The sequence below is a fragment of the Stigmatopora argus genome, chromosome 10 (genome assembly GCF_051989625.1).
Source record: "Stigmatopora argus isolate UIUO_Sarg chromosome 10, RoL_Sarg_1.0, whole genome shotgun sequence".
In the NCBI taxonomy this organism is placed as follows: Eukaryota; Metazoa; Chordata; class Actinopteri; order Syngnathiformes; family Syngnathidae; genus Stigmatopora; species Stigmatopora argus.
This window is the reverse complement of record NC_135396.1, coordinates 3,210,346-3,233,075: the sequence shown is the minus strand read 5'-3', so window position 1 is coordinate 3,233,075 and position 22,730 is coordinate 3,210,346. Positions and strand designations below refer to the sequence as shown.

General features: G+C 44.3%; 2 protein-coding genes across 4 annotated transcripts; both read left to right on the top strand.

Moving 5' to 3' along the window:
- The first annotated feature begins 1,635 nt into the window (after window positions 1-1,635).
- pak4 (p21 protein (Cdc42/Rac)-activated kinase 4) lies at window positions 1,636-11,099 on the top strand. Its single transcript, XM_077611188.1, has 11 exons — window positions 1,636-1,798; window positions 5,761-6,001; window positions 6,069-6,241; window positions 6,300-6,492; window positions 6,588-6,833; window positions 6,905-7,306; window positions 7,376-7,509; window positions 8,078-8,204; window positions 8,301-8,426; window positions 8,509-8,643; window positions 9,201-11,099. The coding sequence occupies exons 2-11, from the start codon at window positions 5,798-5,800 to the stop codon at window positions 9,354-9,356; spliced, it is 1,896 nt and encodes a 631-aa protein (XP_077467314.1). The 5' UTR covers window positions 1,636-1,798; window positions 5,761-5,797; the 3' UTR covers window positions 9,357-11,099.
- A 552-nt stretch (window positions 11,100-11,651) lies between these two features.
- eml2 (EMAP like 2) lies at window positions 11,652-22,694 on the top strand. Of its 3 annotated transcripts, XM_077611186.1 has the most exons (22): window positions 11,652-11,793; window positions 11,913-12,137; window positions 14,483-14,692; window positions 14,794-14,911; window positions 14,974-15,078; window positions 17,168-17,196; window positions 17,995-18,124; window positions 18,206-18,355; window positions 18,926-18,995; window positions 19,066-19,176; window positions 19,252-19,347; window positions 19,413-19,547; window positions 19,628-19,727; window positions 19,816-19,970; window positions 20,035-20,292; window positions 20,372-20,439; window positions 20,986-21,074; window positions 21,139-21,236; window positions 21,306-21,393; window positions 21,477-21,572; window positions 21,650-21,780; window positions 21,879-22,694. In XM_077611186.1, exons 2-22 carry the CDS (start codon window positions 12,041-12,043, stop codon window positions 22,002-22,004), a joined length of 2,460 nt encoding a protein of 819 aa, XP_077467312.1. In that variant the 5' UTR covers window positions 11,652-11,793; window positions 11,913-12,040; the 3' UTR covers window positions 22,005-22,694. The 3 variants fall into 3 exon arrangements, with proteins under 3 accessions (XP_077467312.1, XP_077467311.1, XP_077467313.1); XM_077611185.1 differs by lacking the exon at window positions 11,652-11,793 and having other exon boundaries at window positions 11,878-12,137; XM_077611187.1 differs by lacking the exons at window positions 11,652-11,793; window positions 11,913-12,137; window positions 14,483-14,692; window positions 14,794-14,911; window positions 14,974-15,078 and adding an exon at window positions 16,033-16,169.
- Window positions 22,695-22,730: the final 36 nt, after the last annotated feature.

The window sequence follows — 22,730 nt, the reverse complement described above, 5'->3', positions numbered from 1 at the left end:
TACCTTTTTAGCGCTGGGGGTCGGACCCCCAAGGACCCCCGGCTGGAGCTTCACTGTATGATGCGATGTTGCTTCCTGGAATGGAGTGACTGATGTGATGATAAACTATGCATTTATTCTGATGTGGGTGTGATTATTTTCATGTTAATTTTTTTCTCGGTTGACTGTTAAATGAAATATTAAATATTATGATTTTAAAAGGGTGCAAAAAAGGATTACTGTACACCCAAGACTAAACTTGATGTGATTAATAATACTACTATTACTACAAAAAAAATTTAATATTTAGAAATATACATAAGAAAAATTACTAACATTTAAAATATATATAAAAACTAAATCAACACAATTTGACATATCCGTAAATTAGTCATATCTGATTTCTTTTTCTAGTACTACTTCACAGAAATTTAAAAATATCGTGGTTGTCATGGTCCTGAATTAAAAATAGAATTCTGAAATTAATTTCAGAAATTAGACTTTATTTGATTAAATAAAGACTTATGCAGTACTTGTTTGGGCCACTGCATGGCGTTGTTTCACAATGACTTTAACTTGGAAAAATAACCATTTTTTTGTTCAGTAAGCCTCAAATTAGCACACATTTGTTCCAGTACTAATTCTTAACCCTTAATTTATGACTGTTTTTTATCATGCTTTTTTTCTGACTTATAGCAAAGAATATAATGGAATTCCAGCAAAAGCAGTCGCATGTTTGAAGAGTAGATGAAAGTGTAATCGAACTGTAAATCAAACAAAAGGTCACGTTGGGCCTCTTTTTCCGGCCCTTCTTATGCAATGATGTTTAGTTTCCTGCGTGTGCGCTTGATGTTTTTCATGTATCCTATCTGGAGCTTTGCAGGCTTATGTAAGAGCAAAAAGCATGCTGGAACAAGACGGAACTCAAAGTAGCCCGAACAGACATCCAAATCTCACATGAGTTTGGTGAACACTGCATGGCAAAAACACTGGGAAGGGAATTTTGCAGCAAAAGTAAGCAAGATTTAATTCCAGATTTTTCCTTTTCACTTTGATACATTTTCTAATATTTGCATTTCTTTCCTATGTGTGTCGTAATCCAAATAAAATAGTGTTGCCCTCATTATCAATTATTTATTATTCAAATATATTAGTTTTTTTGTCTATGTAAATTCGCAGCATCTAATAGATCAGTGTAGTATTTTTCATATTATTTACACTATTTTTGTCTAGTGTTTTACTATATTTTTAAAATTTGGGTATTCTTTGAATATTTTTCTATGCTTTCAGTATTTTTCCAGATGTTTTTTTCTGTCCCAGGTTTTCACAGAATATTTTGGTATTCCATTGTGTTTTATGTTTTAAAAATATATATGAGTAATATTTAGTTTTGCTAAAATACCTCTTTATGGTATATTCGTGTATTTTATCCACTGTTTGGAATGTAAATTTGTATGAACGTTGTAGTAGTAAGCTTCAGTATTTTTCTTTAATTTAATATATAAAATATAACCTATTATTTTCCTCTCGTGCAATTTTTCCTGCAATATAGTGTTGCTGTCGTTTTTGATGACGAAGTGTCGTAAACTCGAAACGTCGTATATCGATCCCGACATCCTAATCACTGCTCCGTTGCCATGACAGCAGCCTTACAGTTTCCCGGATGTAGTCTCTCCTGCCCCCTCCTGACGTTTCCAACATGGCGTCGGCAAAGTGAGACTTTGGGCTAATAGTTTGTTCTCGGCTCTTTAAAAACTCTCCGCGGGGCTCTTTCGCACTTTTTGCGGGGCCACGGACGGTTCAACGGGAATCTTTCGTGGTGAGTAAGCTATTTTTTTCTTGTGAAAACCGCAACTTTATCTTCTTGTTGTGTCCTCGTTTGATTTGAGAGGGAGGGGGGCGCTTTTCTCGATCTACCTGCTAGCTTTTGCTAACGCTAGCTTTCCACTTCGAGAAGAACACTTCCTCCCTTACTTTTCCGTAGTTTATGCCCAGGTATAATATCACAAAAGTGCTATAGAAACGACTTCATAATGTTCCTAGGTGGCTTCAAGCTATTTCATAAAATAGACGAAACACTTCCTGGTAGGAAGAGTTGTCGGACCAATAGAATTGCAACCTTTCATTTCGACGATGGCTAAGAGCTAGGCTAAATGCTAAAATCTCTTCCTGTTTATGCGCGTGCGTGTGTGACGCATTATTGGGATAACATAGAATCACGAAATAGGGGTGTATCGCCCTCAATTATTTTGGCGTTTTTGTATGATGCTGTTCTTACCAAAATGGCACAACGGGGGGTTTCAGAAGTCAGGAAAGTTGGCAAAGCCCACCCAAATTGTCTTGCTTCCAAGTTGACCCAACACTTTTCGGCCTTAGAAGATAGTTTTGGTTCTAAACTAGAAATTGGCAGGAATCTGAAGCCTGTCTAGCAAATCTCTTTTGTTTTCTACATACACTTGTGCTACTACGCTTCAATGGCTAGTCTATTACCCAATAAAATTTGGAAGGAAAATGCCCTCAGTGTTTAAGAGTAGACAATTTACTTTCTACCACATTAACCACAGAAAACTTATGCGTCACGTAATACGTCAATACTTGAGCTATGGCAGTCCAAAATGGCGCACTGGCCCTCAATATACTGAGTGCTTACCAGGAGCCAAGTACAGCAAAAATGGTGCCAATTTTTAATAGCTACCTGACAAAATTACCCCAGATTAATATAATTATCAACTTTGTAAGTCTTGTACTTATAATTCTGATAGAATTTTTACAGTTCGGATACATGGCTGATTTTGGCCGATGTTGATGCTGTACCAATAAATACCATGGCTTTAGATTTAAAAAAAAATACAAACAAGTTATGGCCAATAACATTGTTAATTGTACAAAACTGGCAACCCATTTTGACATGATTAAACCTGCATGATGTATTTGTGATCTGAAACAGAAGCGGTGATTACGTATTGGGGTGATTAGGGTCAAAGGTCATAGAGGCCCGAAAAGAAATTTGTGTGAACTTTTGTGTGGATTAGCCTATTTTACTCAAATTTGTAAGGTAGGTGATATGATTGGAAGACAAGGGATCACTTTGTTTTTGTTTTTTTCCCTAATGACAGAGTCATGGCCGCTGTAATTTTTATCCCTGTTTTGATATTTATATTTAGAACAGTCTGAAAATCTTCAGATTTTATTTTAAAGCCATACCGCCCAAACTTTTGTAAATGTGCACAGATTTTTCTGGATCGACTCATCCATCGAATGCCATTAACAAGGAATTCATTTATCTGGCAATCATTCGCTGCTAGCTTCCCTAGACGCCTAGCGCTATCGCCGACAGCTAAAAAGTTTCTCGTTGCTGCCAATCCTAAAGTTTTTGGGGTGCCCTGCAGCACCGTGGAGGCGTGACGCGGCAAGTTAAGCTCATGAAATAAACACAATCTGTACGAAAGCCACGCAAAGCCAGGGAGGGACGGCCCGTTTCATTGCTTTTGAAGGGTCGATTGGGTGGGGGGGGGTCTTCGCTGTAATGAACGCACGCTAGCCAACATCAACACCCCCCCTTTCATATCCAAGAGTGGGGGTTGTTCAGGAACAGAGGCAAAAATACACAAAAGCCTGAGAAAAACATTTGAGGGTGAGAGCAAAGCTCTTATCAAGGACGCTCCCGCCGCATTCCTGCGCGTTGCCGTCAGGCCTTTTTCCTCCTCGACTTTCACGTGCGTCAAAACTGCTCATGATTCTGAAAGTACTGGTTTTAGGTTTAACGGCAGTTGGAAAAACGACAAGGGAAGACGTCGATTTTGACGGAAACGGAATGTTCTAGATGGCTAACCCTGCTGTTGCAACAGTAAAGAGTAAATAAGGCTGCTTTTTAGCTTGGAACTTTTTGGGGCAGGAATATTCGGTCTGGATTTTAATTGTAAATGTACTACATTGTGTCATTGGTTGACTGGAAAAGCCTGGCAACAATTGCAACAGTGTTTGTAATACGAATATAAGGAGAATACAATCATGCAATTTCAGCGAATAGCCGTTCCATTTTCGTTTTCTTAAAAAAAAAAAGCCTTTTTTTTTTTTTGTGTACGTCGAAGATCCCAGAGGTGAATAGACTAATTGCTGATTGCACCAATTAAGGTCAGTGACCAACAAAATTCAGGGGAGGGTCAAGTGCATGAGAGATGGTTTGAGGGCAATGTCTCAAATGGCACACACTCATTTTTTTTTTAGTTTTGAACTACTTGAAATGGAGCACTTTGAGAAAGCAAACTTCCACCTAAGAAGCCAAATTCAAAGCATCTCAATATTTGGTGAAGTGGGCACTCAATTCTAAAAATGTGAAACTTGATCTCGAGGAGAAAAATTAAAATGTCATTATTTATGGGCAAATATCATGATAATCCCTTTATTTGTTCTCAATGCATCCCAAAGACAAACTAACTTAGAAATACTGAACCAAATACATCATTTTTAGTTCCATAGATGTCATCATAATTGTTTATTATTGTGCTTGTCAAAATACAGTGCATAAAAATAACACTTAGAGCAAGTTGTCCTTGGTTGTATTTAACAAAGGGGAGTTGTTTGGACTTCCTGCCCTCAGGTGTGTTGACTTTGTCAGATGCCGACACGCTACCTGCTCCAACATATTTTCCCAAATAGACATGTTGTTCTTTGGAGTCGCTTTCACGCCAACGGGCACCTTTTCCCTCCATTTTAAAATTCCAGTTCTGGCGTTCAGACGGCAAGATATTCCAACGTACGCTTCCGTCATGTTCTGTCATGGACGTTTGTTTCCCAGTTCTGGATGATGGATCGCTGTATGGGAAAACTGGCTAATGTTGTGGTGTGCTTGGCTGCCTTATCTAGCTGTCCGTCCATGTATAGAATTGGAATGAGGTCAGTGGACGCGTCGGAGAATTTTCCACAGCCTTTTCTAACTGTTCAGCCAGGCGGATGTGCGATGGTTCTGGCTCGTCGGGAGGGGCGCATTTTTGCTCATTTTTGGGGAAATGGCCCAATGTTCACTCAATTTTTCAATGTCATAAAATGAATTCAAGCAAAAGAAGAGGGATGAAGGCAAATGAGTGTCGTAGGCTGTATGCATTTTGCGCAGGGAATTTTATATGATTTTTTTGTGTTTAATGAATCTCGTGACCTCACTTAGCTTAGCCAAAGCCGCATCATGTCAAAAATGCTATTTCGTAGTGGGTAAAAATATTTTTTTAGATTTTCCAATCCTTTTTTTAGTGGCATTTATCAGCGACGTGTACAAAAATAAAGCTATTATGTTTGCTTTCCAAATCCTTTTAAGTAGTTAATTCTTACAAAAAACACAAACAGAAAATCAATGATTACTTTTTTCATGTGAACATTTTTGTGTGTGTAATTTTTGGAGTTTTGATACAAAATGCGTATTTAGTAAAACTACGTGAAATTAGTAGAATTTGGGCAGCTCTCCTTAAGTCTTTTTGGCATTTTTTTTTTTAAATATTAGCTTGGGAATGACAAAGTTTCATCGCCTGGTTGTTAGCTGTCGACAGCCATTCACCGAGAAGGGAGGCATTTAACACAAAAGTTAGCATAGCCTTTTCACAGTCAACTGCTAAGTCTTAAATGTAGCGCAAGAAGCCCCCCGCTTACTTAAACGTCATCCTGTCAAAATGCCGAGGTGTCCTCAGAAGGCGGCTAAGCTAAGCTAACCTAAGCTAACCTCCAAAAGAACCGTAGCATGTTGAGCGCGTTCCACGCCATGACATCATCCCGCCTTCTCCCCCACCGCAGCTCTGATGCTGGAGCGTTCGCCGCCCCGGCCGCCGCCATGTTCACCAAGAAGAAGAAGCAGCCACGTGTGCTGATCTCGGGGCCGTCCAACTTCGAGCACCGCGTGCACACCGACTTTGACGAGCAGGAGCAGAAGTTCGTGGGCCTGCCGCGTCAATGGCAGTCGCTCATCGAGGACACGGCCAAAAGGCCCAAGCCCTTCATCGACGTCACCGTCATCACCGCCGTGGAGCCGGGCAAGGTGCGACCCCCGGGAGACCCCCGGCGGCCCCCTTCCGCTCTTAACGGTCCAATTCTTGTGTCCTCAGAGCATCGTGCGCGGCAACAAGCTGGCGTCGGACGGCTCTCTGACCTGGCTGCTGGACGAGTTCGACACCATGTCGGTGACCCGCTCCAATTCGCTGCGACGAGGAAGCCCCCCCGTGCAGCCTCGCCAGGAGAACGGGGATCCCCACCAGCGGCATCCCTCGCAGTCTGAGAGGTGAGTCGGGAGAAGAAAAGACGTAAAAACCCAGAAACATTTGGTTTTTTTTTTCCAGAGAACGGCCCAGGCCGGAGCACCAGAGCGCTCAACAAGCCTTCCGGGGCTCCCAGCGGGACGACGGGATCCACGTCCGGGCTCAGCAGCAGCCTCGAGGCCAAGAACCCGGACGGGGAAACAGGGACAGGCCGGGTTCCGGGCCCCCGCCGCCGCCTCCCCACAGAGACCGAGAGCATCGAAACCAGAACCAGGTCCGACACGATTATTGTACAATGTTAAAAGTCAATCAAATGAATAAGAACAGACACACTAAAGTTGTATCCTTTGTACCGTCGGCCATCTTCAGAATCCGGCGTCCCGCCGCGATCCCCACGCTGAGCACCGACCAAAGTCCAGCTACCAGGCTCGGGACGGCAGCCCGCAGTCTCCCAGGGAAAAGCGGCCCCTTTCCGGTCCCAACATCCGCACGCCCAATCCGCCGCCGACCGACGTGGCAACCAAGACGGTGCAACCGGCGGCGCGGCCGTTCAACACGTACCCCCGGTCGGAGAGCGACGGCGGCGGTAGCGGAGGACGCAGCCCCACCGGCCCGGTATGCCAAGCCACCCCGACGAGCGAACCAGCGCGACGTGCCTGACGTGCCCTTCTCTTCCTCCTTCCTAGGTGGCGCGCCAGCACGAGGCGTCCCCTCAAAACGGCCCCGCCGTCGCCCGGCGAGGTTCTTCCGGGTCCAAGCCCCCCGCGGGGCCCCCTCACCACGCCTCGTCGCATCCCAGCTTGACGGCGGAGGCCGGGCGGCACCCGGACGCGGCGGCCCCGCGGGTGCCCGACGCCCGCTCCCCGCAGAGGGAGCCCCAGCGCGTTTCCCACGAGCAGTTCCGGACGGCCCTTCAGATGGTGGTGGACCCCGGCGACCCGCGCACCTACTTGGACCACTACATTAAGATCGGCGAGGGCTCCACGGGCATCGTGTGCATCGCCACCGTCAAGACCACGGGAAAACTGGTGGCCGTCAAGAAGATGGACCTGAGGAAGCAGCAACGCAGAGAGCTGCTTTTCAACGAGGTATACCGCCCGTCGGGCTTAAGACCGCACGTTTCCCCGCTTTAAACGGTCGCCCCGTGTCCACTCCAGGTGGTGATCATGCGCGACTACCACCACGACAACGTGGTGGAGATGTACAACAGCTACCTGGTGGGCGACGAGCTGTGGGTGGTGATGGAGTTCCTGGAGGGAGGTGCGCTTACCGACATCGTGACGCACACCAGGTGAGAGCAGCGCCAGAAGTTCTAGACCAAGGGTGTCAAACTCGGGTTGGTTCGCGGGCCGCATTAACGTTAACTCCGTTTCATGTGGGCCGGACCATTTTAGATCTAATATCTAGATTGTTTTTTTGATTTTTCTAAATTGGATTAAAAGAACTGGATCAAAAGCCCTATATAGTCCGTTTTTATAGCTCTAAAGCAATGTTTATTTGAGCTTTTTTTCTTAGTATTGGAAAATGTCTTTTAATCATGTTTTTTTTTTATTTCAAATGGAAACAAAATATATTTTTTAAAGTGGAAAAAGGAAAATATTTGTAGATTTAAACTAAAAACACAAAAGAAAAAAAATGGATGAAAAAATTGCAATGATTGATTTTAAAAAGGGGAAAATCAGGAAATGCAATGTACATCTATAACCATTTGAATTCGATCCTAAAACAGAAAGTCATGATTTACTTTCTCGGGACGCACAAAATGATGCAGCGGGCCAGATTTGGCCCCCGAGCCTCCACTTTGATACTGTGCTCTAGACGCTCGCCGTTCCCCGGCCAATCCCATCTCCTTTTTCCAGGATGAACGAGGAGCAGATCGCCGCCGTGTGCCTCTCCGTCCTCAAGGCCCTGTCGGTGCTTCACACGCAGGGCGTCATCCACCGCGACATTAAAAGCGACTCCATCTTGCTCACGCACGACGGCCGGGTACGACTTCTCGTCGATGGCCGTAGATATTGCAACAAAAGTCAGATTTAAATGTGCAAAATATGACTTGAACTCGGTGGTCTGATGTGCGTCCAGGTGAAGCTGTCCGACTTTGGTTTCTGCGCTCAAGTGTCAAAGGAGGTGCAGCGCAGGAAGTCTTTGGTGGGTACGCCGTACTGGATGGCGCCCGAGCTCATATCGCGACTTCCCTACGGACCCGAGGTACTGTTGGCGTTCGCTTTTTTTTAAATGTTATTTTTCACGCTTGCGTCACACTCGGTCGTTTGCGGTCGTCCCCCTGCAGGTGGACATTTGGTCCTTGGGCATCATGGTGATCGAGATGGTGGACGGGGAGCCGCCGTACTTCAACGAGCCGCCGCTCAAGGCCATGAAGATGATCCGGGATAACCTGCCGCCCAAACTCAAGAACCTGCACAAGGTAGCTTACTCGCATATAAGCCCCCCACGTATAAACCGCACCCTTACAATGGCCTTAAAATCGTAGAATTTAACAATTTCTCGCGTATAAGCCGCCCCCTGATTCACAATTTTCACCTCCATGTTTATGGTTTTAATATAGAGTACAAATGTTACTTTTATGGGAAAATCTTCAGAAAAATCATCACACATGGTATTTCTGAGATACTGTATGGATGAAAAGCACATTATTAGGGTCAACAGTTGTTTTCTTACTGCAAAACAGAAAATAACCAACAAATAATAAATGTTACTTTGCTGACATCTACTGGTGCAAAAGAGTACAGCCAGTCTTGTACTCCACACCCCTGATTCAGTCATTTTCTTTAGTTACAAATACGACTTATATGCAAGAACATACTGTAGTTTTTGTATATAGGGCCTGCTTGCACACTTTAAATTGCCTAACCGCATGTCTGATTGGTTGTCATCGTGGTCTCATGGTGCCCTGCTCCAGCGACCCCGGTAAGGATAAGCTCTTTGTAAAATGAATGTCCATTTTTCCTTTTTCCTGTGAAGGTCTCGCCATTGCTGAAGGGCTTCCTGGACCGCATGTTGGTGCGCGAGCCGTCCCAGCGCGCCTCCGCCGGGGAGCTGCTGAAACACAGCTTCCTGAGCAAGGCGGGTCCCCCGTCCTGCATCGTGCCCCTCATGAGGCACAACCGCATCCGATGAGGACCACGCGGACGTACTTTGGGCTTTTCTACTACTGTGTGCGTGGCTGCTTCCTCCCTTCTTACCAAGCAATAATTTGGGCCTAGCGTGCGATGCGATGCCAGCGACTCCAGCGCGAGTCTTACTGTTAACGGAAAAGAAAGGAACACTTACTGTAACCTGCCTAACCTGGAACTTTTATTCTTATTCTTCCAACCCGGTTTGGATTTTAAGAGCAAGGGGGGGGAGGGCCAACCTTTTCCCCTACCGGACTTTTTGACTACTGACGGACGGACGCACGTCGACGGGAAAACCAGCAAAACATGAAGTCAAGGTAAACACTGGAGTTGATTTTCTTGCTGTTTTTTTTTCGTGCGAAAGAATGATTGGATTACCACAGTTAGGATTTGACTTGTTCACTCGCTTCGCCATGGACGTTCATCGCCGTGCATGGCGATGTAAGTTAATCATGAGTGATTCTTCTTTTTTTATGATTTTTTTTTTCTAGCACTGTCAACCTTAGGAGCATATCTACACACAACAACGCAAACAAACACTGGTTGTCATGTTGTGGCTGCTTGATGTACAAACATACTTTTTTTTTTAAATGAACTTTTTAGATCGCATTTTGTACAAGAAAGAAAATAGATTTGTGACTTTTTTTTTCAAAGGGTGCTTTCTTCTCCCTCGTGATTTGATACCCATCAGAAACAAGCGTGGCTTTGGCGTGTAGCACAGAACATGTTTTATTTTTGTAGAATAATGAGCTTCCCGTGTAGCACGACTAGCTGGTACGTTGCAGTTCAGCTCCCACACAGCAGGGGGCAGCGCCGCGCACGGATGTCTTTTTATAGTTTTTTTCCTCCTGGCTGGAATATATGATGGGGATCTGTGTCATGCAAAGAGAAAAAAAATAGGCCAACGAGAATAAAGTTGTGATGATGTAATTAAATAAATATCACCAGAATGAAGTTGCAATAATTCAAGATTTAAAAATTATGAGATTTTAAACCTTAATTGGAGCCGCGATCAATCCTGTAATATTACCACCCATAATTTAAGTTTGAAATATGACGACTTTACTCTCGTGGGCCTCTTTTAATTATTATTTTTTGTTTGTGTGGCCCCAATATTCCGTCATCTTAAGATGAATATTACGACTGTTTTCCATTTTTTTCTTCTTTCTTTGTGTGGCCTTTATACTTCATTTTAGGATTGCAATAGAAGGTCACGTTTAGATTTTTAGCCCAAAACACTAACAATCAGCAAGTCGGCAAGTTAGAACGATTATTTCTCGGCTCGCAAGTGAAGCGACAATCAACGTGCACTTGAAATTGGTAACACTAAAAATAAAGAAAAAACACTATTCCAATGCCAAACGTTTTCAATGTTTATTTAAATCTTATGTCAAAAACATTCATATCATTCCCTCTTAGAAAATGGAAGGCGCTAAATGGATAGAAATGTTATTTTTTAGAGGTCAGCGTGCCTTTAACTTCGCACGTGGACGCTTTGAGGTCATGATGGTTCAGCCTGTGTGAAAATAGAAAGCGTCGCTCGCTGATGATGTCACTGGGATGATTGACGAGTAAATAAAAACACTGCTTGAAAGGCTGTTTTCTTTTTAAACTTTTAAACAGTGCTGATCAAGTAGCTAGTTATGTTTTCTCAAAATTATGTGAAATACATCAACCGGGGTGTTAATGACGTCCTTGTCAAATATGCTTTTTTATTAGTAAAATAAAATGTCAGGTTTTCTCTGTTTATTGTTTTTTGTTTATCTACATAAACATGTGAAAAACAATTGTCTTTTTATTTTATCATTGTAATTCATTTAAAAACTACAAATTCTGTTATTATGCGATTTGGATAAAATGTCGATATTCCCCTAGGTTTTTTATTGAGCCATATAAAAATGTGTTCACAATTTAAAATTTAGCAAGTAAGATCGCAAAATTCATGAGACCGGTCCCGTTGAAAAGATGTTGGACTGACGTCATTGCTGCCCTCGTGTGGTCATGTAAAGAAGGGCAGCGAGTACTGACTGAGCATTTGAATAATACGGTACTATCAAAACAAGTATGATTCCGTTTTAAAAGTAATAATTGAGGCGATAACAATATGTTGTTGTTTTTTGTGTGTAACGCAAAGGTTGGTTTTTCATTTTCCCTAATTGTCAAATAGCAACGCGTGTAAATAATTAACTTGTGACGTCACCATCAGGCTTGCGCTTCTTGGTGTTGGAAATCGAATTTCCGTCACGTGACACGTTTCCCCTCAACCATTGAACTTGAGAAGGCTGTTGTTGCCATGGAAACAGAGCGACCATCCTACACGAGGCAGATGGACGCGACAGGGATTCTTCAAGCAGCAGAGGAGTCGCACCAGAACCTAATCATGCTGGATTTTCACATTTAAAGTGCACACTTATGATCGGAAAGACGTACTGAGCATAAATGTACGATTTCATATCCTTTTTACGGCTTAAAACACGTTTCTAAACCACTTTTACCGAACACTCGTTTATATTATTTATATTTCCCGAGTTTATATTATTAACTTCTCTTACTCTGATAGTTTCTTAACGGAAACGTGGCTACGTGAGTTCGCTTAACTTGGAATCAGACCGAGAAGGCTGCTTGCTTGAGACGGCGGCCGCAGGTAAAGGGTAAAGGTGAGAGAAAAGAAAGGAACGAAAGGAAAAAATGGACGGAAGAAGAGTCTCGGACAAGAGGACGTTGATGTCTTCGTGTGGGAGCTTGTACGACAGCAACAACCTGCTGGCGCAATACTGCAACAACGGTCAGCACGCACCTAAACACACACTTGCACACACTTACACACGATACGCTACAATCAGCACATCTGTGGCTTGTATTTTGAATTTCCCACTCACGCGTCGGAACAAAAAGCCCCGAAAATACTCAAAACGTTCTTTAAATAATTACAAAGTAGGTTAAATGGACACCCGGGACATAATGGTGTTACTCGTTATCAACAAGTGTTGATTGTATGCCTTTAAAATCAACATTTGTATCACGTAATTAATTTGTTAAGCTAACCGTGTTAGCCAAAATTGTTGTATTTTGAATATGGTTGCTTCAGCTACAATAGGTAAATTGTATGAGGAGATGACACTCAACATGGTAACCAAAAGAAAAAAATATAAGCATTCATTAAAACATAAACTAGCCACCTGTTAATTTTTTTTTTTACTGTGAATCAGTCAAACAATTTTTTGTGTTTTATTTTTTCCCAGTTTATTAACTATAATTCATTCCGTTGTTATAAGGGCTCAACAATTTTTGGGGAAAAGCGGACATTTATTCTTGGGATTTTGCAATTATATCGCATTATCTACCGCTTAATCATTTTCACCAAGCTCTGTTTGGGAAGACTTTGGTTGGGGCTGGGCAATATGGTTTAAATTTGAATATTTGAATCATAATCTGAATTTTGGTCACAATTGTTTTTTTTTTAGATGGTTTATTTCAGTGTTTCCGAACCGTCTGAAAGATGCTGCAGTGGAAATGATTTCCTAAGAAGTCATTCATTGTAATATTCATATAAAAAAGTATTATTGCAATGGTTGGTTTAGGATCAGCCCCCCAGTCAAACCGGATTAAACTGTCATTGAAAGTGAAACCTTAAATTGAAATGAATTTGGTGTCTATAACTTCCAATCCCAGCCACAAAATTATCCTGAGGTATATTGCAAAAAATAATCGTACAGTACTATACTATATATTTACACGAGTGAACCATTTTTTTGTAGTTGGGGTCATTGATTTTGCGGTTCCGACCGGCGACAGGGTGACGGAGGCAGGAAGTGGGCGTGGTTAAAAGCAAGAGTGAGTTAGCAGAGTGGGGGGGAGGGCGGGACTTGTGCGACGCCTCCTTGACTGTTGCTCTGCGGACTCTTTGATGAAGGACGGCCAGCAAGCGGGCAAAATGGCAGGTAGGCCGGACCGGCCCATCTTCATCCTCATCTTCATCATCATTATCATGATCTATGTTCACCATCTTTTATGGAAATTTAGATGCTCCATGTGACCTCTCAAAAGATCACTTTGTTGCGATCCGGGGTGCCGGAGGAATAGCCAGAAAATGTGTGTGTGGGTGGGTGTGTGTTTCTAGGTGATATTGATCAGCAGTCTAGGTCACTAGTTTTTATTTTTTTCAAATCTGCATTGTTAACTAATTTTCTGCTATGTATGTTCAATCTGTACTGTATAAAAATACAGTAAAATAAAATAGGAACATTGTAAAAGCAAAAATGTTACTGTATTGGATACATTGAATGACAGTTTAAAAAAAAAGACAAAGCTTTCCAATGGAAACAATGACATCAGAAAATAGGGTTATGTTAAGAAAAAGGGGAAAACTTGCATTTTAAAATGAATAAATACATTTATAAATGACTAAAATACAGATGAGACAAATAAAATCACACATAAATGGATTTTAATTTTAAAAAAGTATTTGAAGAGTTGGCTACTTGTCTTTGATACGAAGCCGTTTCATGAGGTTTATGCAAAAGAGACTCGCGCATTATCGCTGGCTTGTGATTGGACCACGATGCGGCGGTGAAGGAGGTCACTTGTTTTGGAGTCTAATCTGATTGAAAACATCACTTTTTGGTTTTGTTAATCCTCTCTGTCATCGTTAAAGAGTCCCTTTGTCCTCTCACGTCTGAATGATTTATTTAACACAATGGCGTATCCTCTAAAGTTCTTTTTGTCCGTGAGAAAATGGTAACGTTTGCCATTTTCAAATCGATTTTTACAGAAGTTCATCACATTTTTAAAAAAGAATTCATGCTCCCAGAATAGCAACGTGGCCAGTCACATTTATGATGGAGAGACCCACAAAATGTGACTTAGACCAGACTTGAGATGGAAAATCCACCATTTTGTATTTGAAGCGGCCATTTTAGGTTCGCTAAAATCTGACGTTTTTTCAAAAAAAATGTCCTTACTCAAACACGTTTGATGCGAAATTTGATGCTCGTTTCTAGCCCGGGGAGACCCACAAAATGTTTGAATGGCTTAGACCTGACTTGACATGGAAAATGCACCATTTTGGATTTGAAGTGGCCATTTTAGGCTCACGAGAATCTGCCTTTTTTCCTTCCTCAAACACTTCAGACGACACATTGTCGGCGGGAAGCAACTTAGACGTGGACGACCGCGTCTCCCACTTGGAGCAGAAGCTTCAGCTTCAGGAGGACGACATCCAGCTCCTGAAGGCGGCGCTGGCCGACGCCCTGCGCCGCCTGGGCCTCTGCGAGGAGCGAGGCCCGGTCTCGCGGCAGCCCGGCGGGAGATGCCTGCCCGCCGCGGCCCCGCCCGCCAAGGGTGAGTCCCACGCTTTCCATTTGGAGAACGACGGGCATGTAATTTATGTATTTGTGGCCCCCTTTCCCGTACGACGCCGTCCCTCCCCGCCTCCCGTTCAGTGCGTCAGCTGCTTCAAGCGCTCCCGTCCAAGCCGACGAGCGAGGGATACGTTCAACAAAAACGCCTCCTCTCGTCGCCGTCGTCGCCCAAGAAGGACGTGTTGAACTCCATCAAGAGGTAAAAGGGTGCCGACGTCGACGGGAGAACGCGCATTCATTTCCTCGTGTGCGCTTACTCAGGAAGAGCATGTCGACAGAGCGCCTCACCCTGGTGAGGAGGGAAGCCGCGGCCGCCGAGAGTCGGAATCGGACCACTTCATCCGGCAGCTCCACCGGCGGCAAAAGGTCAACTTTTTACTTTTTTTTTTTTAAATAGATTTTTTTATGTATTTATTTTTTACACTTGAGAGTTCGTTAGTTAGTTGGTTGGGTAGCTGGTATGTCGGTTGGTTAGTTGGTTGGTTAGTTGGTCGGCTAGTTAGTCGTTGGTTGGTTAGTTGGTCGGCTAGTTAGTCATTAGTGGGTCAGCTAGTTAGTCGTCAGTTAGTTAGTTGGTCGGCTAGTTAGTTGGTTGGTTAGTAGATTAGCGGGTCAGTTGGTTAGTGGGTTAGTTAGTTGGCCATTAGTTAGTCAGTTGGTTAGCGGGTTAGTTGGTTAGCGGGTTAGTTAGTTCGTCAGCGGGTTAGTTGGTCAGTTGGCTAGTGGGTTGGTTGGTTAGGGTTAGTTGGTTAGTTGGCTAATTCGTTTGTTAGTTAGTTTTGACCATCTTTAATTTCATATTAGAAAACATAGCCTGTATTATTAAGTTGTGTGTGGCTAAATGTATGGCAAAAAATGAGTTAACAGACACTATTTGAGGGAAAAATGTTGCTAGCGACCTAAATTGAATTGGACGTCTCTCGCTGTCGATGGCAGCCAGTGAGCTTACTGATACTTTTCTATTGAGAAATGTTGCTAGCAACCTGTGGGTTTCTTGACACCCTTTTAAAGGGATATATCCATTCTTGGCCACATCATATTGATAACATTTTGGTAAACAAAGTATCGCGATATCACCATCTTGCTACACCCCTAATTTGCACCAGGGGGGCTGGCATCCGGCCTTCCGTTTATTGTCAATGGCAGGCAAAGACTTTGGATTTGAGGAAAATATATTCTAGTAAATGGCAGAGAAAATTTGGCTGGTGAAGCAAACAAATAACAATTCCCACATTGGATGGTGCAGTGGAATCACGCTTGTCATTTGATCCGAGGCGCTTGTGGTGGGGCTGGATTCAGGAAGTGTCTCCTGATTGGTCGAGGGGAAGCATATGAGTTGGCAGGATAGAGAAGGAAGTGCTGCAAAACACTCGCACTCGCACGCACTCGCAGTCGCACTCAGTCAACTGTCACAGTTCCTTCTAACGGACGCGAGCAGCTATGAAGAAAGCTAGCAGGTAAATTTAACTGTCTTTTGGAAAGTTGACTTCAAACTCCAATCCAAAGAGTAGAAGTCAAGTTATTCCTTCTTATGTTTTTGAGTTTTCTTCGAGGTAATTTGAACTTTTAATTAGCACTTTGTGTGGCCGAGTCAACTCACGATACGCCTTGCGGTCTCCATAGAAGTCTATTTTTCGTGTCTTTGCATTATTTACACGCACTGCAGCCGACGCCGGACACGCACGCTGGCAAAAATGGATCTTGGTCATTTTAAGGGCTCTGTTGTGTTGCGTTCAAGTACTCTTGGCTTGGGTTTGCTTCAGGCACGCGGCAATAATTCTTTTATCCGGCATCTTTAAACGAGTGGATTGTGTTGAGTTTGCATTTGGTTTTGTCAGAATAAATGCTGCGTTTGGTGCACTGTTTCTGCGTTGAAATGGAGTTAAGGTAGGAAAATGGATGACGGCATCACTCAGTCGGACGCCACGAAAAAAGTCGCTAATGGAATGCCGTGTGCGGTTTTGAAGTCCATTAGGCGCAAAGTGACGACGCATTACTTGCATCTTTCAAGTATGACATCAATCAAAAGCATGTTTTTTTTTGCAAACATGTTGTTTAAACATTTAACAGATGGTCTAAAGTCAGGGAAAAAAGCATGTACAGTGTTTCTCCGTGTGAGGTTGGTTACGTGGTGATGATGATGATGTACAGCATACATGAGTGATTATTGAGGGCACTCATCACCGATTGGCTGATAGAGGCGCTGGTTAAAGTCGGCGCTGTCGTTGGTTCCGCCCACCTGCGCTAGAAACCCATGGTAACAAAACCAGTCTTTGTGAGACTTTGGAGGTCCTGTTTTTCCTCGTTCGCTGGCGTCCCGTCAACGTTGCCGCGGAAACCGTCGGGAAAAAAGTCAAACATTTTAGGACTCATCCAGAAAAACAAGGTCATTTAAGGGACATTGGATTTTAGGCTAATGAGTTAAAAATGAAATTCTTTTTTTCTTCCATTTCAGCAAATCCAAAGAATGCAGCTTCAATGCAGGTAAGAAGTTTTACTATTATTTATTTATTCTTTTTTTTACATGGGATTTTGGTTATTTATTTTGAAAAGTAATGGCTAAACATTACGAACTAGTATAACTGAGACTTGGCTGTTTGGCAAAGTTAGCCAAAGCGAATTAGCGACTGGCTAAAGCACACATGCTTGCGAGGCTAATTTTTACAACCGTGTGAATGGCATATTCCATTCTATTTTAGCATTCAGCTAGTCAGTGTGTTCAGGAGAGGAAACCCTTTTTGGAATTTTATGCGCAAAATGTCTGTAACTATCACAAAATCTGTCAAACGAGACAGTTGACATCTTATACCACGTGTCAAAGTGGCGGCCCGGGGGCCAAATCTGGCCCGCCAGATCATTTTATGTGGCCCGGGAAAGTAAATCACAACTGCCGACTTTCTGTTTTAGGATCAAATTAAAATGAAGAGTATAGATGTATATAAAATTTCCTGATTTCCCCCTTTTAAATCAATTATTGTAAATTTTTAATCATTTTTTTCTGTGTTTTTAGTTCAAAAATCATTTTGGAAAATCTAAAAATATATTTTAAAAAAAGCTAAAATAAACATTGTTTTAGATCTATAAAAAACTGAATATTCAGGGCTTTTAATCCATTTATAAAAAAATAATCTAAATATTATATCTAAAATGGTCCGGCCCACATGAAATCAGGTTGACGTTAACGCGGCCCGCGGACCAACCCGAGTCTGACACCCCTGTCTTATACGTCTCAAAAATGTTAACGAGTCTGCTATTTTTGACCGCTCCAAACTTTGCCGTCAGAGGACGGCTACGTGAGGATGTTCCTCCGCGGCCGTCCCGTCACCATGCACGTCCCCGAGGGACAGAAGGACGGCTACAGCCTGGACCGCAAGGGGGCGCTCCCCAACCGCAAGCTCAAACTGGAGTGGGTGTATCCTTTCCCCGCCGACGAGCGGCAGCACGCGTATACGGGCCGCCGTGGCGTTTGTTTGCCCTGACGCCGCGAACACAGCTACGGCTACCGAGGGCGCGACTGCCGCTCCAATTTGTACCTGTTGCCCACCGGGGAGATCGTTTACTTCAACGCCTCCGTGGTGGTCTTGTACAACACCGACGAGCAGCAGCAGCGACACTACTTGGGCCACGATGACGACGTCAAGTGGTAAGCCGCCATTGACAAATGGACAAATCGATTATCCTATTTTGCTAGAATCATTCGCAAACATTGTTCAGGCTAATATTGTCCAAATTTGCCCATTTGAACCTGCCATTAGCAAATATTCTTTTTTTCTCAATATACAGTCAATATTGATGTTAACTGTATTTTGTTTGTTTTGATTTATGGTTAAAATAGGAACCAATAATTAAATATTGTTTATAATTGTTTCCCCCTTATTTTCTATTTAACAGACGTTACTTTGAAATGCAATAGAACAGCAACTATTTTTGTCATTTTTTTGTTTTTTTTTACTTTAAAACAATTAATGTCATTTTTATTCAGATGTACCTAATTTTATTATTAAAAAAAATCTTTTAATTCGTCCCTATTTTTTTTATCCAGGACAATAGAAATTTTAATTTGGCAGAAAATTATGTACACATCATTGACTTTGGCGGGCCGGATTTGGCCCCCGGGCCATGAGTTGGACACCAGCGGACTAGCGCTTTAGCGATTTAGTTCAAACCATATAAAACTATCATACTTCAAACTATACTTTTTTTCCTCCCATAGTTTGAGCGTGCATCCTGATATGGTTACCATAGCAACCGGACAAGTGGCAGGAAACACTCGAGATGGAAAGGTAACCAAGCGCACGCTAGCGAAAAACCAAGGGCGCGGTGTGGCCGCTAACGGCGTTTTTGCGCATTCAGCTGCTGCCGCCTCACGTCCGAGTGTGGGATTCGGTCAGCCTCAACACGCTTCACGTGCTCGGCATGGGCTCGTTCGAGCGAGCCGTCACCTGCGTGTCCTTCTCCAAATCGGTGAGTTCCGCCGCCGTTAGCGCCGTTAGCGCCGTTGCTTCGGGGCAAAGTAGCAAAAGTGGCGTGTCCCCTTAGAACGGCGGCAGCTTCCTGTGCGCCGTGGACGACGCCAACGACCACATCCTGTCGGTGTGGAATTGGCAGAAGGAGAAGCGGCTGGCCGACGTCAAGGCAGGCGCCTCGAGGCGGTCCGTCTCGTCGGCGACCCGTTCCCAACGCGTTTTCACCCCCGGCAGTGCTCCAACGACTCGGTGTTGGGCGCCGCCTTCCACCCGATGGACGCCGAGCTGATCGTCACTTGCGGAAAGTCGCACATCAACTTTTGGAGTCTGGAAGGAAACACGCTGAGCAAGAAGCAAGGACTTTTCGAGGTGACCACCGTCAAATTCTGCTTGCTTTGAACCTTGTACTACTCCAAATCCAAATATTATTATTATTATTTTCCCGATAGAAACACGAGAAGCCCAAGTACGTCTTGTGCGTGGCGTTTGCCGAAAACGGAGACGCCATCACCGGAGACTCCAGCGGAAATATTTACGTGTGGGCCAAAGGTAGCGCCGCGCCCTCCGGATGCGTCCACCAATAGATGAAGAGGACCGCCGAGCTGTGATTGGCTGTCCATGTCCGTACCAAAAACAGGCGGCAATCGCATCAGCCAGGTGTTGGCGGGCGCCCACGAGGGCGGCATCTTCTCCATCTGCGTCTTGAAAGACGGCACCTTGGTGTCGGGGGGCGGGAAAGACCGCAAGGTCGCGCTGTGGGACCGGGAATACCGCAAGCAGGCGGAAATGGAGGTGGGTTTGACCTTGACCCGGCGAATAGGATCCACCGTAACGTTTTTTTTTCTATGGCTGTCAGGTGGGCGACGCTCTTGGTCCGATCCGGGCCATCGCGGAAGGCAAAGCGGGGCAACTCTTCATCGGGACCACCAAGAACGCCATCCTCAAAGCGGCCTTCCCCGACACCGCGACGGCCATCGTGCAGGGTCATACGGGCGAGCTTTGGGGTCTGGCGGCGCACGCGGCTCTAGATCGCTTCGTCACCTGCTGTCAGGACAAGCTGGTTCACCTGTGGGACGCCAAATCCCATCAGCCCATCTGGACCAAGACCGTGGAGGTGGTGTGGAAACCGAGTTGAAAGGATCCAAAATTGATTCCTTTTTTTGGGGTGCGGCTCTTACAATTGTTGCTTTTAGGATCCTGCCAGGTGTGCGGGATTTCATCCCAACGGAGAAGTTCTGGCCATTGGCACCATGACTGGAAGGTATACTTCTGAATTATTATTATTATCATTTTAGGAATACAGTAATCCCTCGAATATCGCGGTCAATGTAGACCAGATATGGCCGCGATAATCGAAAAATCGGAAAGTAGGGTCACACCTATTATAACTTTTATTTTTTTTCAGTGTGGACTCCTAGTAGCAAGAGTGGCTTCCGCTTATCGTGGATTTTAACATTTTTATGAAAAAATAATAATTAAAAAAAAAAATTAATAGTGGAAAAATATCGCTAAGTAATGAATTTGCGATAATTGAGGGATTACTGTAATGTATGTTGTTCTCGCGTGCAATGTCTTGTTTTTTTAAATATAATTTTAATTTTTATATTATATTTTGAAGTTTTTTTTTAAACTTGTTTTTACTTTACGTGTTTTTGTATTTTTCTGTATGTAAACATTTCGTTGATTTTGTGGATTTGTTGTTTTGGGATTTCGGTGTGTAACGTTATTTTTGTTGTATTCGTATGATTTATATACTTGCATCTTTCTATATGCGCGCCTTCATTTTTATCCGTCTTTTGATTGTCAGATGGTTGGTGTTGGACACGGACACCCGCGACCTGGTTTCCATGCACACGGACGGCAACGAGATCATCTCCAACGTGGCGTATTCTCCAGGTTCCACACTGGCCGAGCCCGTCGCCTTTTAGCATTCGGCGCTAACCGCCACGCCTTCCGCCAGACGGCAACTTCCTGGCGGTGTCTTCACACGACAACTTTGTTTACGTCTACGCCGTGACGGAGAACGGACGGAAGTACGCCCGCGTGGGAAAATGCACCGTGAGTACCAACAATCCGCCTCTCCACCTCGCCACCTTGCCACTGATATGACCGCTAATCCTTCTCCAGGGTCACTCCAGCTTCGTGACGCACGTGGACTGGTCCTCCGATAGCGCCTTCTTGGTCACCAATTCGGGCGACTACGAGATCCTTTTCTGTCGGTGCGCTCGTCCGGTTGTCCGCTTCCTCCGCACATGGACTGCGAATCTGTCCCAAAGACATTCCGTTCACCTTTTTTAGGGGAGGCGCCCAGCGGCAAACACGTGACCAACATGGACGCCGTGCGAAACCTCACCTGGGCCACGTCCACCTGCGTGCTGAGCTTTAACACGTTCGGTAAGTTTTTGGCCGGCTCGCCGTCGACGCCGCGGTGGCATTCCAGAAGCGAGCATTTTAGCGGCGGATGTTTTCAGGTATTTGGCCGGACGGCGCCGACGGCACGGACATCAACGGCGTGTGCCGGTCCCACGACGACTCCCTGCTGGCGTCGGCCGACGATTTCGGCAAAGTGCACTTGCTCTCGTACCCGAGCTCCCAACCTCGGGTGAGTACTCGCCATCGGCCGTAGTAGGATTTGCAAATGGTCGCCGTCCGTTGCCACCAATGGCGGCCGAGGCTTTGAGAATGCGACCCGTCTTGCAGGCGGCGGGCCACGAGTACGGCGGTCACAGCAGTCACGTGACCAACGTGGCCTTCCTCCACGACGACAGCTGCCTCATCTCCACCGGAGGAAAAGACGCCAGCGTCCTGCAGTGGCTACTCGTGTAGGTAAAGGCCGCCAAGCGGCCTCCTGTCCACCGGGTGGCGACACATTTTTTTTCTCTCTTTACCCACATACCTGCACGCACTCGCGCGTACGCTGGATGAAATGAATGTTTACCAAGATGCAGTTCATTGTGTTTAGTGTTTTAAAAAGCTGCAGGACTTAAAAAAATAACAAAAATGATTAGCATAAGCGTGCTAACCGTGCCGGTTTGAAATCCTAACATTTAGACTCGGGACTGTTGCTATTGTAAGCGAGTTCTAGCTTGTATGGGTTCCTTGTAGAACATCTTTTATGCTAATGCTAACGGTGTTTAGCGAGCTGAATGTCACAAATGACACACATGCACACTAATGTGAATGTAAACAAACACCGTCCCTTTAAGAGCAGCCAGTTGCCTTTCGCCATGGAAATGTTTCCTGGTCATCATCCTCCTTTCCACCAGGTGGTGCTACAGCGCAACAAGTGCATGAGCGAGTGGCTTCGACAGAGTTCGATAGATTAAATTAATATATATACATCAACTCTATATATAACCATGCTTAATTCAGTATATCTGAGTGGCTGTGCTATTTTACTATGAAAGCATTTAATATATGTAGTGAATCTTGGGCGTGTCATGTCGTGATTGAGAAGCAGCTTAACTGTGTTTATTGGCTTTTTCATTTGTTAATAAAGTTTTTATCCAACCACGATTGGCATTTTGTCTCTCGCTTTAGCAACAACATTTC

Bases quoted from the DNA above. Each gene is read 5' to 3' on its own strand.
- eml2 (XM_077611186.1), top strand. From the start codon at position 12,041: ATGGACGGAAGAAGAGTCTCGGACAAGAGGACGTTGATGTCTTCGTGT. The intron at 19,177-19,251 runs GTGAGTTCCGCC...GTGTCCCCTTAG, and splicing joins GCGTGTCCTTCTCCAAATCG to AACGGCGGCAGCTTCCTGTG. The intron at 21,394-21,476 runs GTCGGTGCGCTC...CACCTTTTTTAG, and splicing joins CGACTACGAGATCCTTTTCT to GGGAGGCGCCCAGCGGCAAA.
- pak4 (XM_077611188.1), top strand. From the start codon at position 5,798: ATGTTCACCAAGAAGAAGAAGCAGCCACGTGTGCTGATCTCGGGGCCG. The intron at 6,242-6,299 runs GTGAGTCGGGAG...TTTTTTTTCCAG, and splicing joins CATCCCTCGCAGTCTGAGAG to AGAACGGCCCAGGCCGGAGC. The intron at 7,510-8,077 runs GTGAGAGCAGCG...TCCTTTTTCCAG, and splicing joins GACATCGTGACGCACACCAG to GATGAACGAGGAGCAGATCG.